Source organism: Dendrobates tinctorius, unplaced genomic scaffold (genome assembly GCF_039654945.1).
Source record: "Dendrobates tinctorius isolate UK_male_01 unplaced genomic scaffold, ASM3965494v1 ptg000293l, whole genome shotgun sequence".
NCBI classification, from domain to species: domain Eukaryota; kingdom Metazoa; phylum Chordata; class Amphibia; order Anura; family Dendrobatidae; genus Dendrobates; species Dendrobates tinctorius.
The window spans coordinates 14,985,084-14,997,745 of record NW_027361960.1 but is presented as its reverse complement, the minus strand read 5'-3'; the positions used below and the strand labels follow the sequence as shown (position 1 = coordinate 14,997,745).

The 12,662-nt window shown below is 44.1% G+C and overlaps 1 protein-coding gene across 5 annotated transcripts in view; it reads right to left on the bottom strand.

Annotated features, from left to right (window-relative positions):
- PDE10A (phosphodiesterase 10A) overlaps nt 1–12,662 on the bottom strand; it is a 785,858-nt gene that overhangs the window by 92,683 nt on the left and 680,513 nt on the right. For 4 of the 5 annotated variants that reach the window (XM_073560146.1, XM_073560151.1, XM_073560150.1 and 1 more), the window contains one exon: nt 7,994–8,117. In XM_073560146.1, coding sequence (XP_073416247.1) covers nt 7,994–8,117 — 124 coding nt within the window. The remainder of the gene's footprint in view (nt 1–7,993; nt 8,118–12,662) is intronic. The other variant, XM_073560147.1, reaches the window with a different exon arrangement.

Sequence of the window (12,662 nt, the reverse complement as noted above, 5' to 3'; positions counted from 1 at the left end):
ATATTGATTTGTTTTAGATTTTTCATTAGTTAATTAACTTTATATCAACCCTTTACACAGCCCATATATTCTCAAAAGCCTCCCAATTATCTTAAAGAATCCCTATCATCACTGAAAACAATACCAGAGGCTATAGGGACAGCAGGGCTGTGGAGTCGGTAAGCCAAACCTGCGACTCCGACTCCTCAATTTCCCTTACACCGACTCCGACTCCAACTCCGACTCCACAACTCCGACTCCGACTCCCACACATATTGCTTATATTTAAATGAAAAATTTATTGTAGTACAATGTGAACCTCAGACATTTAATCATTTTTATGATCCAATAATCAAGATATTTAGATAGAACAGAATATATATTGGTGTACTACCCGGTTTTCATTCTTTTTGGTACAGATACGATATGGATAGACAGATATGGATAAATGGATAGATAGAGCAGATTTCTAATCTGCTTTTGCTATTGAAAACATTATCTATGAGCTCAAAAACCTTTCAGGTGATGCAGTTTTTTAAAAAGATGATCAGCTTTTGCAGCTGAAAAACGTATCCTCAAAAAACACAGGAAAAACGCTGTGTGTGAATGTAGCCTTAGATCAGGAATAGAACAGCCATTTATAGGACATTTCAGAACTTTCCCAAACTCCTATGAAAAAATATTCAGCACATCCTGCATTGAATTACTGTACCCAATTTATTATATATTTTAGGAGTCGGAGTCGGTCCATTTTATACCGACTCCAACTCCGACTCCACCAAAATGAGCACCGACTCCGACTCCACGACTCCGACTCCACAGCCCTGAGGGACAGTAAGACTTTTTTCAAATACATGTCATTAGCAAATCAAATTCTTTTCAGCATTATATGGACTTTTATAACAACTAGTGTGAAGGTAGAAGAGTGCTAGTCTCTGTGAGTCATCAACTGATTCTAAGTCCTGTGCTCAAATCTGACAGGATTCATTGGCAAATTGATGAGTTTCCTTTTTGTTGAGGCATTGGTCCATAGAATACAATGGGTGAATTACTTCACCCATTTTCTTATAAATTTGCCTCAACAGATTGACAAACAGTCATTATTTCACAAATGCATCTCAACAGGGAGTGAAACAATAACACAAGTCAGGTGAAAAGAATCCTAACTTCTAATCAAGAACCTGAACTTTACTTCGTATCCAATATTTCTTATTAGCAATGGAAAAAAATCCACTATGTAATATGCAGTCCTAATAAAAGTAGGAGCATAGTTGCTTGGAAAGGTTTCATCTGCAGGAGGGGTACATGGCTCTTTAAGGTCTATTGTTATGAATGGGTCACTGAGGAGGACAGCAGGACCAGGCTAAGCCACCAGAAAACCAGAGAGGTTGGTAACTAAGCGGATTGCAGACCTCTGATCCTATCCACACAACTAGCAGTAGCCGTGGAGCGTACCTACGATGCCCTAGACGCCTCAGCACAGCCGGAGAGCTAACTCAGCCTAAAGCAAGAAAGGTGAAATATAAACTGCCCCGGAGCAGAACCCAAAAGGAATAGATCGCCCCCAAACATATATTGTCGGTGACACAAGATGAAAACACAAACGCAGGGAGAAAAGCCGGATTACTTACCGGTAATGCTCTTTTAATGAGTCCACGACAGCACCCACTGGAGGTATCGGATCCGCCCATTTGGAACAGGAAACCCTACAGGAAAGATAAAAGGGGCGGTCCGCCTTTCCTCCTCAGTTTTACGTTTCAGAGTACCAGAAGGACCGCCAAGGATTAGGCAATGTTCTCTTATTTTAACATCTTTCTTATCCATTATTTGGTAATACTTTAACTATTGATATATTTAGGGGGGGAAGTGAACGGGTGCTGTCGTGGACTCATTAAAAGAGCATTACCGGTAAGTAATCCGGCTTTTTACTCTTCGCCACGACAGCACCCACTGGAGAGATTCCAGAGACCATCACCTGGGTGGGACCACCGTGCCAAGGATAGTCCTGCCAAAGCTTAAGTCAGAGGTTGATGAAAGATCAAGTCTGTAGTGGTTATAGAAGGTAGAAGGGGATGACCAAACTGCCGCCTTACATATAGTTTCAATCGGAACATCTCCCTTTTCCGCCCAAGAGGTTGCCATTGCCCTGGTGGAATGCGCCCTGATGTTCCCTGGAGGATCTTCGTTTTTTGCGGAGTAGGCTAAACGAATGGCCTCTCTGATCCACCGGGAAATGGTGCTCTTCGTGACTCCATACCCCTTCTTACAGCCCTGAAATGAAACAAATAGGGCCCTACTCTGCCTCCAACTGTTGGACCTCTCAATACATTTTAGGACAGTTCTTTTGACGTCCAGAGTATGGAACTTCTGCTCTTCCGGAGTAGAGGGATTTTTATAGAAGGTTGGGAGGAGTATCTCCTGAGATCTATGGTATTTTGTTGCCACTTTTGGCAGGTAGGCAGGGTCTGGTTTTAATACCAATCTGTCTTGGTATTCTTGGAAAAAAGGTGGATCTATTGACAAGGCCTGAATATCACCCACTCTTCTAGCTGAGGTTAGTGATACTAAGAGGGCCATTTTAAGTGCTAAGTATTTGAAGGGTATTGTGTCGATCGGCTCAAAGGGGTCTACCGTTAGGGCGTCTAAGACCAGATTTAGATCCCATGTAGGGACGGAGGGTATGTGGATTGGAGTTATTCGTTCACATGCTGTAATAAAACGAGTTATCCATTTGTTGCCTGCTATATTATGGCCATATAGTGCTCCTAATGCCGATATTTGTACTTTCAGTGTATTTACTGCTAAGCCTAAGTCTTTCCCCTTCTGCAGAAATTCCAAGATTGGGATTATCGGAACTTCTGTTGTATGAGGTACTGTATGGAATTGAAGAAATTTTTTCCATATTCTAATGTAAATCTGGGTCGTGGACTGTTTTCTACTTTGTAGTAGTGTAGCAATTAAGGACTCCGAGAATCCTCTTGTCCTCAATAACTGCCTCTCAAATTCCACGCCGTCAAGTGCAAGCTGAGCACTTGAGGGTGGAAAAAGGGGCCTTGGGAGAGTAGATTGGCAGTCGGAAGGACCCAAGGATCTGTTATCGACATAATCTGCAGCCACGAAAACCACGGTCTTTTTGGCCAGAACGGTGCTATTAAGATTATTCTTGCTTTGTCGTCTCTGATCTTCCGAATTACTTGAGGTAGGAGGATCAATGGAGGGAACGCATATGCTAGGTTGAAATTCCATGGAACTAGAAAGGCGTCCAGTATGTTTGGGTGATCTGACGGAGATAGGGAGGCAAAGGTTTTTATCTGCCTGTTCTCCCTTGTGGCAAAAAGATCCACCTCGGGTTGTCCCCATGCGGCTACTATGTCCCTGAAGACCTTCCGATTGAGGCACCACTCTCCTTGTCGTAGAGTGTGACGGCTTAGGAAGTCTGCCTTTTGATTGCTCTCGCCTCTTATATGAAGGGCCGAGAGGGACAAAAAATAGTTTTCTGCTAAGTTTAAAATTTTTGCCGCTGAAGACATCAGAGTCTCTGATCGAGTTCCTCCTTGTCTGTTTATATATGCCACTGTGGTGGTATTGTCCGACAGGATCCTTACATGCTTCTGTTGGAGCTGTGGAAGGAAGTTGTATAGAGCATAGAACACTGCAGTCAGTTCTTTTAAATTAGATGAGTAATCACATTCCTCTTTACTCCACCTTCCCTGATAAAACCCATTCTCCATGTGGGCTCCCCAGCCCTGGGGACTGGCATCGGTGGTTACAATACAGGATGGAACTATAACCCATGGGACTCCTGAACATAAATGGTCATCGTCTAACCACCACTCTAGGGAAGTCAAGACTTCTTGTGACAGGGTTATTTTACTCTGTAAACGACCACTATGTCGCTTATCCTCCTGGAGGATCTGGTGTTGTAGTGTACGGACATGGTACTGGGCCCACCGGACTGCCGGGGTACAAGAATTTAGTGATCCTAATAGTGACATTGCTCCTCTTAAGGATACACGTGGTTTATCTATAGCTGCTTGTATTTTTTGTTTTGTGAGGATGATTTTTACCTGGGGTAGTAGACATCTCTGGGTCAAGGAATCTAGTTGAAATCCTAGAAATGTCTGGAGAGATTGCGGATCGAGTCTGGACTTTTGGATATTGATGATCCAGCCAAGGCTCTGAAAAGAGGAGACTGCGTCAGTCACACGTTCAGTACATTGTTTGACTGAATTCCCAATTACTAGGAAGTCGTCTAGATATGGTACAATTAGTGTGTCCTTTTGGCGAAGGTAGGCCATCACTTCTGCCATCACCTTGGTAAATATTCTTGGTGCCGTGGAAAGCCCGAAGGGCATGGCCGCGTATTGGAAATGACGAATCCTGCCCTCGACTTCCACTGCGACTCTTAGGTATTTCTGGAATCTGTTGTGTATAGGGAGATGATAATAAGCATCTTTTAAATCAATCCCTGCCATTACGCAATTTGGGAAAAGAAGCTTTATAGTGGATCTAATCGATTCCATTTTGAACTTATAATTTTTTATAAATGAATTTAGCTTCTTTAAATTAATAATGGTTCTAAATGTGCCGTCTGGTTTAGACACCAAAAACAGGGGAGAGTAAAAGCCTCTACCCTGTTGTTCCTCAGGGACGTCAACTAAAACTTTTTTAGCTAGCAGGACTCGAATCTCGTCTTCGAGAGCCTTTTGCTGAAGTGAGGAATTAAGGCGAGTTATAACAAAGAACTCATAGGGGATTCGAAGGAATTCAATCTTTATTCCTTCCTTGATTATATTCAAAATCCATGGGTTTAACGTAATTTGTTCCCATTTGGTAAAAAAAAATTTTAATCTGCCCCCAACCGGTGGGTCTAAACTTCTAATTTTTTTCTCTCCTATATGTTGGCCCTCTGAAGATGGTACCCTTCTGCTTTTCGTCTTTCGTGGCCCATCTCGTTCTGTCCGATTGTCTTCTTCTCCCGAATGGCCGTCTTTTAAAGGTTTTCCTATAAAACGGAATGGGAGAATCACTGAAGGCCTTTTTCCTTTCTTTTGCCTTGGCGAGAATTTCGTCTAAGGCTTTTCCGAAGAGGAACTCACCCTCGCATGGGGTTGCACTAATTTTGGATTTTGATTGTGCATCCCCTTTCCAGCTTTTTATCCAAAGCGCGCGTCTGGCGTTATTCACCAGGGCTGCCGACCTTGCTGCAAGTCTTAGGGTGTCCGCTGAAGCGTCTGCCATAAAGGCAGCTGCCCCTCTTATCAACGGGATGGCTGCACGCAGTTTCTCCCTTGACACTCTTTGCTCAATCTGCTGGTCTAATTGATCTAGCCATACCAGCATTGACCTAGCAGTACATGTGCTGGCTATTGCGGGTTTGAATACCCCGGTGGTGGACTCCCAGGACCTTTTGAGCGAGGATTCAGCCTTTCGGTCCAATGGGTCTGCTAACAATCCTGCGTCCTCGACCGGGATCGAGGTTTGTTTGGAAGTGGAGGATATGACAGCGTCCACCTTTGGTATTTTAGACCATTTTAATAGATCTTCATCAGTGAACGGGTACTTCCGTTTTGAAGCGGATGGGAGAAAACCCCTCTGGTCGTGTTTTTCCCATTCCCTTTTGATGAGATCTTTAATTGCCGGTATTACGGGAAATGATCTCCTCTTTTTTTCTGCCAATCCCGCAAACATAATGTCCTGCGCGGTCTGGGCTCCCCTTTCCTCTTCACACCCCATAGTATTCCTAACCGCTTTTACCAGGTTATCTACGCTGTCCAGAGGAAAACATGCGCGTCCTTCCGCCTCCGAGGATGATGATGAGGACGTGGATGCGGAGCCTGAGTTTAACCCCTGTTCTTCCTCTGACTCTGAACTGACAATAACCTGTTTTCTATGCCTGGACTCTGCGGGAGTGCTGGCGCGGTTGATGGCTTGTATTTCCTCCCTAATTATGGCTCGGATATCCTGAGAAGATATCGTCGGCCCCTGCCTGGTCTCTTTCATGCATTGTTTGCAGAGTTTTTTGGGGTAGGAGTCAGGGAGAGGCTCTGAACATAATGCACATTCTTTATGTTTTGTTTTTCCTTTTTTCTTTGACTGAAACGGGAGGTCAAAGGTAAAGAGAGGGGGGAGGGGGGGGGGGGAGGAGAGGAGGTTAGCTTAATAGGTAGAGCATCTGCTTTGCACACTCACCCAGTGAAGCTTAATACCGGTTCAGATGGCTGAGACGGTTTGGATCGGGTTTCTGCTGCCTCGCTCCTGCGGGCGGTCTCCGTCCTGGCGCTGCGGTCCCTGGTGGAGTTGCCCCCAGCTGAATCCCCTGCTGGGGTTTGCGACTCTGCGGGGGACGACATGTTCCAATGTTGCAGCGCTGCAGCGCTGTTTTACCTGTATCGTTGCCCCGGAAGTCGCCCTGTCACAGGGCGCATGCGCCGCGTCATCGCCATCTTACCCCGGAAGTTCAACCATTACTTCCGGGGTATGGGAGCGTCGGGCGCCGGCCTGCTCCCGCGCCACCGCTATTAACACGCGGCTCGCGCGCACATGGCCTCACCATCCACGCTATACCCCCACCGATGGGAATGGGGGGGGGGGGAAATCTCCCGGATGCCAGACCGGCGCGCTCCCTGGTAAGACCGGGCGGCCCTCCCCGGACCCGGCCATTACCACTGTGCCACCAGACGAGGGGGGAGCCGTCAAACGGAGTCTCCCCCGACGCTGCCTCCGGACCGCAGCCCCTGCCGTTCCCGAAGAGACCGCACAGGCGGATGCATGGCCCAGGTAAGATCCTGCAGGATCCTGCTCCATTTGGAACAGGAAACCAAAACTGAGGAGGAAAGGCGGACCGCCCCTTTTATCTTTCCTGTAGGGTTTCCTGTTCCAAATGGGCGGATCCGATACCTCCAGTGGGTGCTGTCGTGGCGAAGAGTAAAAAATAGACTGAGCAAATGATGGGGCCCAAACTAACTAGACAGGAAAGGAAAGACACTTGTCTGCAATCATGCAAAAAACCCTGAAAAATCTAACAGGTCTGATGCACAAAAAACACCGAAGTCACACGACTTCGCCCCCACTATATCAGCACTCTGGCATATACTGAAAGCAAAGCAAAAAGAGACCAATATAACAGGGGACAGAACAAACTGACACAAGCAGTAACATATGGGCGGTGATCCAGCACAGCCCCAGCAGGAGCAAGCTGACCCGCACAAAGCAGAGATAGACAAAACCAGATCAAATGCAAAAAGATTAGCAAATGGACCACTTAGCTGAACCATGCAGGAACAGAGAAGGAGACATCAGACCTCAGAAGGCACAAGAAGAAAATCACCAGCAGGGATTGAAGGAAGTCAGCTGTCTTAAATACACCAGTCAGAAACCCCAGATCTCCAATCGTCATCATCATCAGGTGGCAAGCCTCTGTCAATGTGACCAGCTCCACTACCTCCAGTAACCACCAGAGGGAGCACAGAAAAAGAATTCACAACAGTTTAATATGCTAAATGGAGGACAGAGCTGCTTGTAAAGGGCTGATCTGTCTCTTATTACACAATATGCAGAGCCAACAGCAGCCATACCATACAGAAGAAAAGGCTGTGGGATTTAGCTCTGTTGCTGCTCTAGAATCCATCTTACATTGTTTAGTACAAGAGCACACCCAGCATGAAGATAGTACACATCTTCCCTATGGTTCTATGCTGCATACTCAAGTCTTCCCTTACACTGGCATCTCAGCTCAAAAGCAGGAAATCGCACAGAGCAGTCAAAATAGTGACACTTTGAAAAATCTGATTTCTTTCTCTTCATTTTTCTAATTAAACTGTATGTATTTTAAAAATGTTTTGTATTTTGGTATTTTACTTCATGAGGTTATAGGTGTCCAAATACCACGCACAAATGTCACTGGTGATTAGGAAATATTGTACGTAAAAGGATAAGTTTGCTCAAATGTCCACAATTTAATTCATGATTGATAGATATATATTATATATATATATTACAGTAGATGCTCTACCTGTTTTGATAATATCACTTAATTCATAGAGAAGTAATTTGTTGTCTCCGCCAGCATCTAGCCGTTGTTCCATGTAACTGTTTAATTCGTACACAACGCCTTGCATATTTGTATCCTGGTACTGCTGAAGGGGGAAAGGAAACACTGTTACAACATGCTCACATACATAGATGCCATCAACAACTGCTGAACGTTATCAACACAATTAGTTAGCAATTTACTGAAATGCCGAGCTAAATGGTACTTCTCCCCGGTGAAAGGTGTATGACATTGGACTAACCTCTTTCTGATGGAGCCAACTTTTTTTTTCTTCAAGACCATTATAATTAAAGGGGTTTTAATCAAAAGATCTTTGAATGGTAATCTTTTCCACAACTGGAAGTGTTTAAATAAAATGTTCCTGTGCAGAGATAAATGTGCCCCTGCTGTGTACTGTGTAATGGCGGTGTACAGGAAAATGGTCTGATCATACTGCAGCTCCTGCGCAGGGGAGGAAGCAAAAGAGAGGATACAGACAGGACAGTATGGGATCACAGCTGGTTCTTCTTGTGAGGTAAAACATGTCTAAAAACAGGCAGGCTACTTCTGTTAGCCATCTAGATGACGCTGCAGCCATTGTCAGTGCCTAGAACAGCCGCGATCGGTGCTATAACCATTTTTGGCTGATACAGGAGGGTGTCAGCTATAATATACAGATAAGACACAGCATTTTTGGTCGTTGGGAGGGCGCCATTTACTTGGTCCTAATTGCTGTAAAAGAGCAGTGCTGAGAAATAAAAGGACCTTTTTTGTTGAGTTTTTGATGTTGCAGATTTTCTGCACCTAATAAGTAAACTAGGATACTCAAAAAACGCAATGAAGAAACTTGAGTGCATTTTTTACATGTGTTTTTATCATGTTTGCAGCATTTTGGCGCGTTTTCCAAGAGGAATCGCACTAAAAATGCATATGCGGTTTTTACCTGTGGATTTTCCACATCTAAAGCAATGTTATGGGGAGAATTCGCAGATAAAACTCAGCGTATCTGCAAGAGAAATTGGCATGTTGCTGATTTGAAACCCACCCCGCAGGTCAGTAAACTCGGCGTTAAAAAGAAACTAATTGGGCATGAGATTTCTATAAATCCAATCCACTTTGCTGGAACTGTAATACACTGCGTTTTGTGGAAAGTTTCCCGAGGTCCGATTCTCTCGTATGACCGAATCATATCTCAGGTGCAGAAAAGACAGAACTTAATTTCTCCATTGTACATGTCCACGTAAATCGGACTGCACTCGGATGATAGTGTAGTCCGATGCTTTCCACGTACCCATAGCCTTGAATGGTTGTATGCCATCCGATTTGCGGAGCCACTAGCAGCATGCTGTGATCCGGCATCAGAAAGTAAAAGCAGATCTGCACTGCCCCATAGAATAACGCTGGGCCGAGTGCTGATAAAACATCAGATAGCACTAGGCAGAGTCATAGGCATATGTGAGCAAGCCCTTAAGGCTCGGAATCCACATGGGCCAACAATGAGGCCATGTTCACACATTCTGTATGTTACCTTAGTATGTGTAAGACAAAACCAGGAGAGGCACAATCAAAGGAAAAGTATAATAGAAACCCGGCACCACTTCTGTATTATCACCCACTCCTGGTTTTGGCTTACAAATACTAAGGTCAAAAACTCCCGTAATCCGAGGATCTAGAATTAGGGCAAGAATAGTGCCACATTTGGATTATATACGTAGGTTAACCTGTTGCATTTGAAACGCACCTGTGAGCATTTTGTATTTTTGCACTACACATGCGATTTATTGTTTTATCATTTTGCAATGATTTGGAAATAGTGTTTTTAATTACCTAATTAAATTGAGGTTTTATTTTACTTTTGGCCCAATATGTAACTTGCTGAAATGTTTCACACCTTTTTTGCTCATTTATCCTATTTTCTAGGGGATGGAGATGACAAGCAGCCACACATCACAGATGAAGTTTGGCTTATATTCAGTGACATGTAAAAGTTTGGGCACTCCTGGTCAAAACTACTATTATTGTGAACAGTTTAGCAAGTTGAAGATGAAATGATCTCTAAAAGGGCTGAAGTTAAAGATAACACATTTCCTTTGTATTTTAGGAAAAAAAAAAAATAAACTACCGTATAGACACTGCTCAAAAAAATAAAGAGAACACTTAAACAACACAATGTAACTCCAAGTCAATCACACTTCTGTGAAAATCAACCTTGTTCAGTTATGAAGCAATACCCATTGTGAATCAATTTCTCTGGCTGTTGTGCAAATGGAACAGACAATGGGTAGAAATAATAGGAAATTAGCAAGACAACCCATATAAAGGAGTGGTTCTGCAGGCGGTGAGCACAGACTCTCTCTCTGTTCTCATGCTTTTTCGCTTTTTTGGTCACTTTTGCATTTGGTCATTGCTCGCACCTCTAGTGGTACTGCACAGTAGCATGAGATGGACTCTACAACCCATAGAAGTTGCTCAGGTAATGCAGCTCATCGAGGATGGCACATCAGTGCAAACTCTTGCAAGAAGGGTAGCTGTGTCTGTCAGCACAGTGTCCAGAGCATGGAGAAGAAACCAGGAGGCAGGCCAGTACACCAGGAGACATGGAGGGAGCCGTAGGAGGGCAACAACCCAGTAGCAGGACCGCCATCTTATCCTTTGAGCAAGGAGGAACAGGAGGAGCGGTGCCAGAGCCCTGCAAAATAACCTCCAGCAGCCCAGTAATATATATGAGTCTGCTCAAACTGTCAGAAACAGACTCAATGAGGGTGGTGTGAGGGCCCGATGTCCACAAGTGGGTGTTGTGCTTACAGCCCAATACCGGTGCAGGGCGACTGGCATTTGCCAGAGAACACCAAGATTGACAGACTCCAGCACCCGGTACGCTTCACAGATGAGACCAGGTTTGCACTGTGCACAAGTGACAGACGTGAGGGTCTGGAGACACCGTGGAGAACGTTCTACTACCTGCAACATCCTCCATCATAACCGGTGTAGCAGTGGGTTAGTAATGCTGTGGGGAGGCATTTCTTTGGAAAGCTGCACAGCCCTCCATGTGCTCGCCAGAGGTTGCCTGACTGCCGTTAGGTACCGGGATGAGATCCCCAGACCCACTGTGAGATCATATGCAGGTGGTTTACCTTGGTTTCCTTCTGATGCATGACATTGCTAGGCCTCATGTGGCTAGTGTGTCAGCAGTTCCTGCATGATGAAGACATTGGTGCTATGGGATGGCCTGCCCGTTCCCCAAATCTGAATCCAATCGAGCACTTCATTTCTCATTCCATCCACCAATGCTACATTGCACCACAGACTGTCCAGAAGTTGACTGATGCTTTAATCCAAGTTTGGGAGGATATCCCTCAGGAAAACATCCGTCGCCTCATCAGGACCATGCCCAGGCATTGTAGAGAGGGCATAGAGGCACGTGGAGCCCACATACCCTACTGAGCATCATTTCCTTGTCTTGAGGCATTTCCACTGTAGTTGGATCAGCCTGTAATTTGACTTTCCTCTTTGATTTTGAGTATCATTCCAAATTCAGACTCCCAAGGAATATTAATTTTGATTTATAGTGATCATTTTTATGTTTTATTGTTCTCAAAGCATACCAAAGATTAGCAACCACAATATTTCATTTAGGAATATGTAGGATGTGGTATTTTTTGAGCAGTGTATACATATTTTCATCTTTAACATTTTAAAAATGACAAAAAAAATTGGGCAGATGCAAAAGTTTGGGAACCTTGCATGGTTAATACCTACAGTGCTGTGCAAATTGGGACAAAGAATTTTTTTTTTTTTAAAGTAAAATCGTAAGTTGGTTACCAGTCAGTGATTCAAACCAGTTTTAACTGTTTTCAACAGGTGTGAGTGCCTGTTCAAAGCAGTTAAAACTGGTTTGAATCACTGACTGGTAACCAACTTACGATTTTACTTAAAAAAAAAAATGCTTTGTCCCAATTAATTTGCACAGCACTGTAGCAGCGCCCCCTTTTGAAAGTATCACAGCTTGATTGAGGGATTTTCATCTATTCATCCATTTCTGTGAGATTCCTGGATCGTCTTACATGCACTGCTCTTTTGAGGTCTACCCACAGATTTTTAATGATGTCCAGATCAGGGGACTGTGAAAGTTGGCGACTTTTGACGTGTGTTTAGGATCATGATCCATTTGTAGAAGCCATCCTCTTTTCAGCTTCATTACAAATTCTTGATGCACTCTACCCGTGAAATGTTCCCCTTTCCATTGGCTTCAAAACAACACCCCAAAGCATGATTAATCCACCCACATGCTTAATGGTTGTCAAAATGTTCTTTTCCTGAAATTCTATGCCTTTTTTTCTCCACACATACATTTGATCATTGTGGCCAAAGAGTTCTGTTTCAACCTCATCGGTCCACCGGACTTTTTTCCAAAATACTTCAGGCTTGTTTAAAATGTTCTTATACATACATCTGATGCTAAATTTTATAGGGGGGATGCAGGAGTGATTTTGTTCTGATGACTTTTCCATGAAGGCCATATTTGTACAGGTGTCTCTGAACAGTAGAACAATGAATCACAACTTCAGAGTCTGCTAAATCTTTCTGAAGATCTTTTGTAGTGAAGCAGGGGTTCTGATTTGCTTCTATAGCAATCCTACGAGCAGCTCTC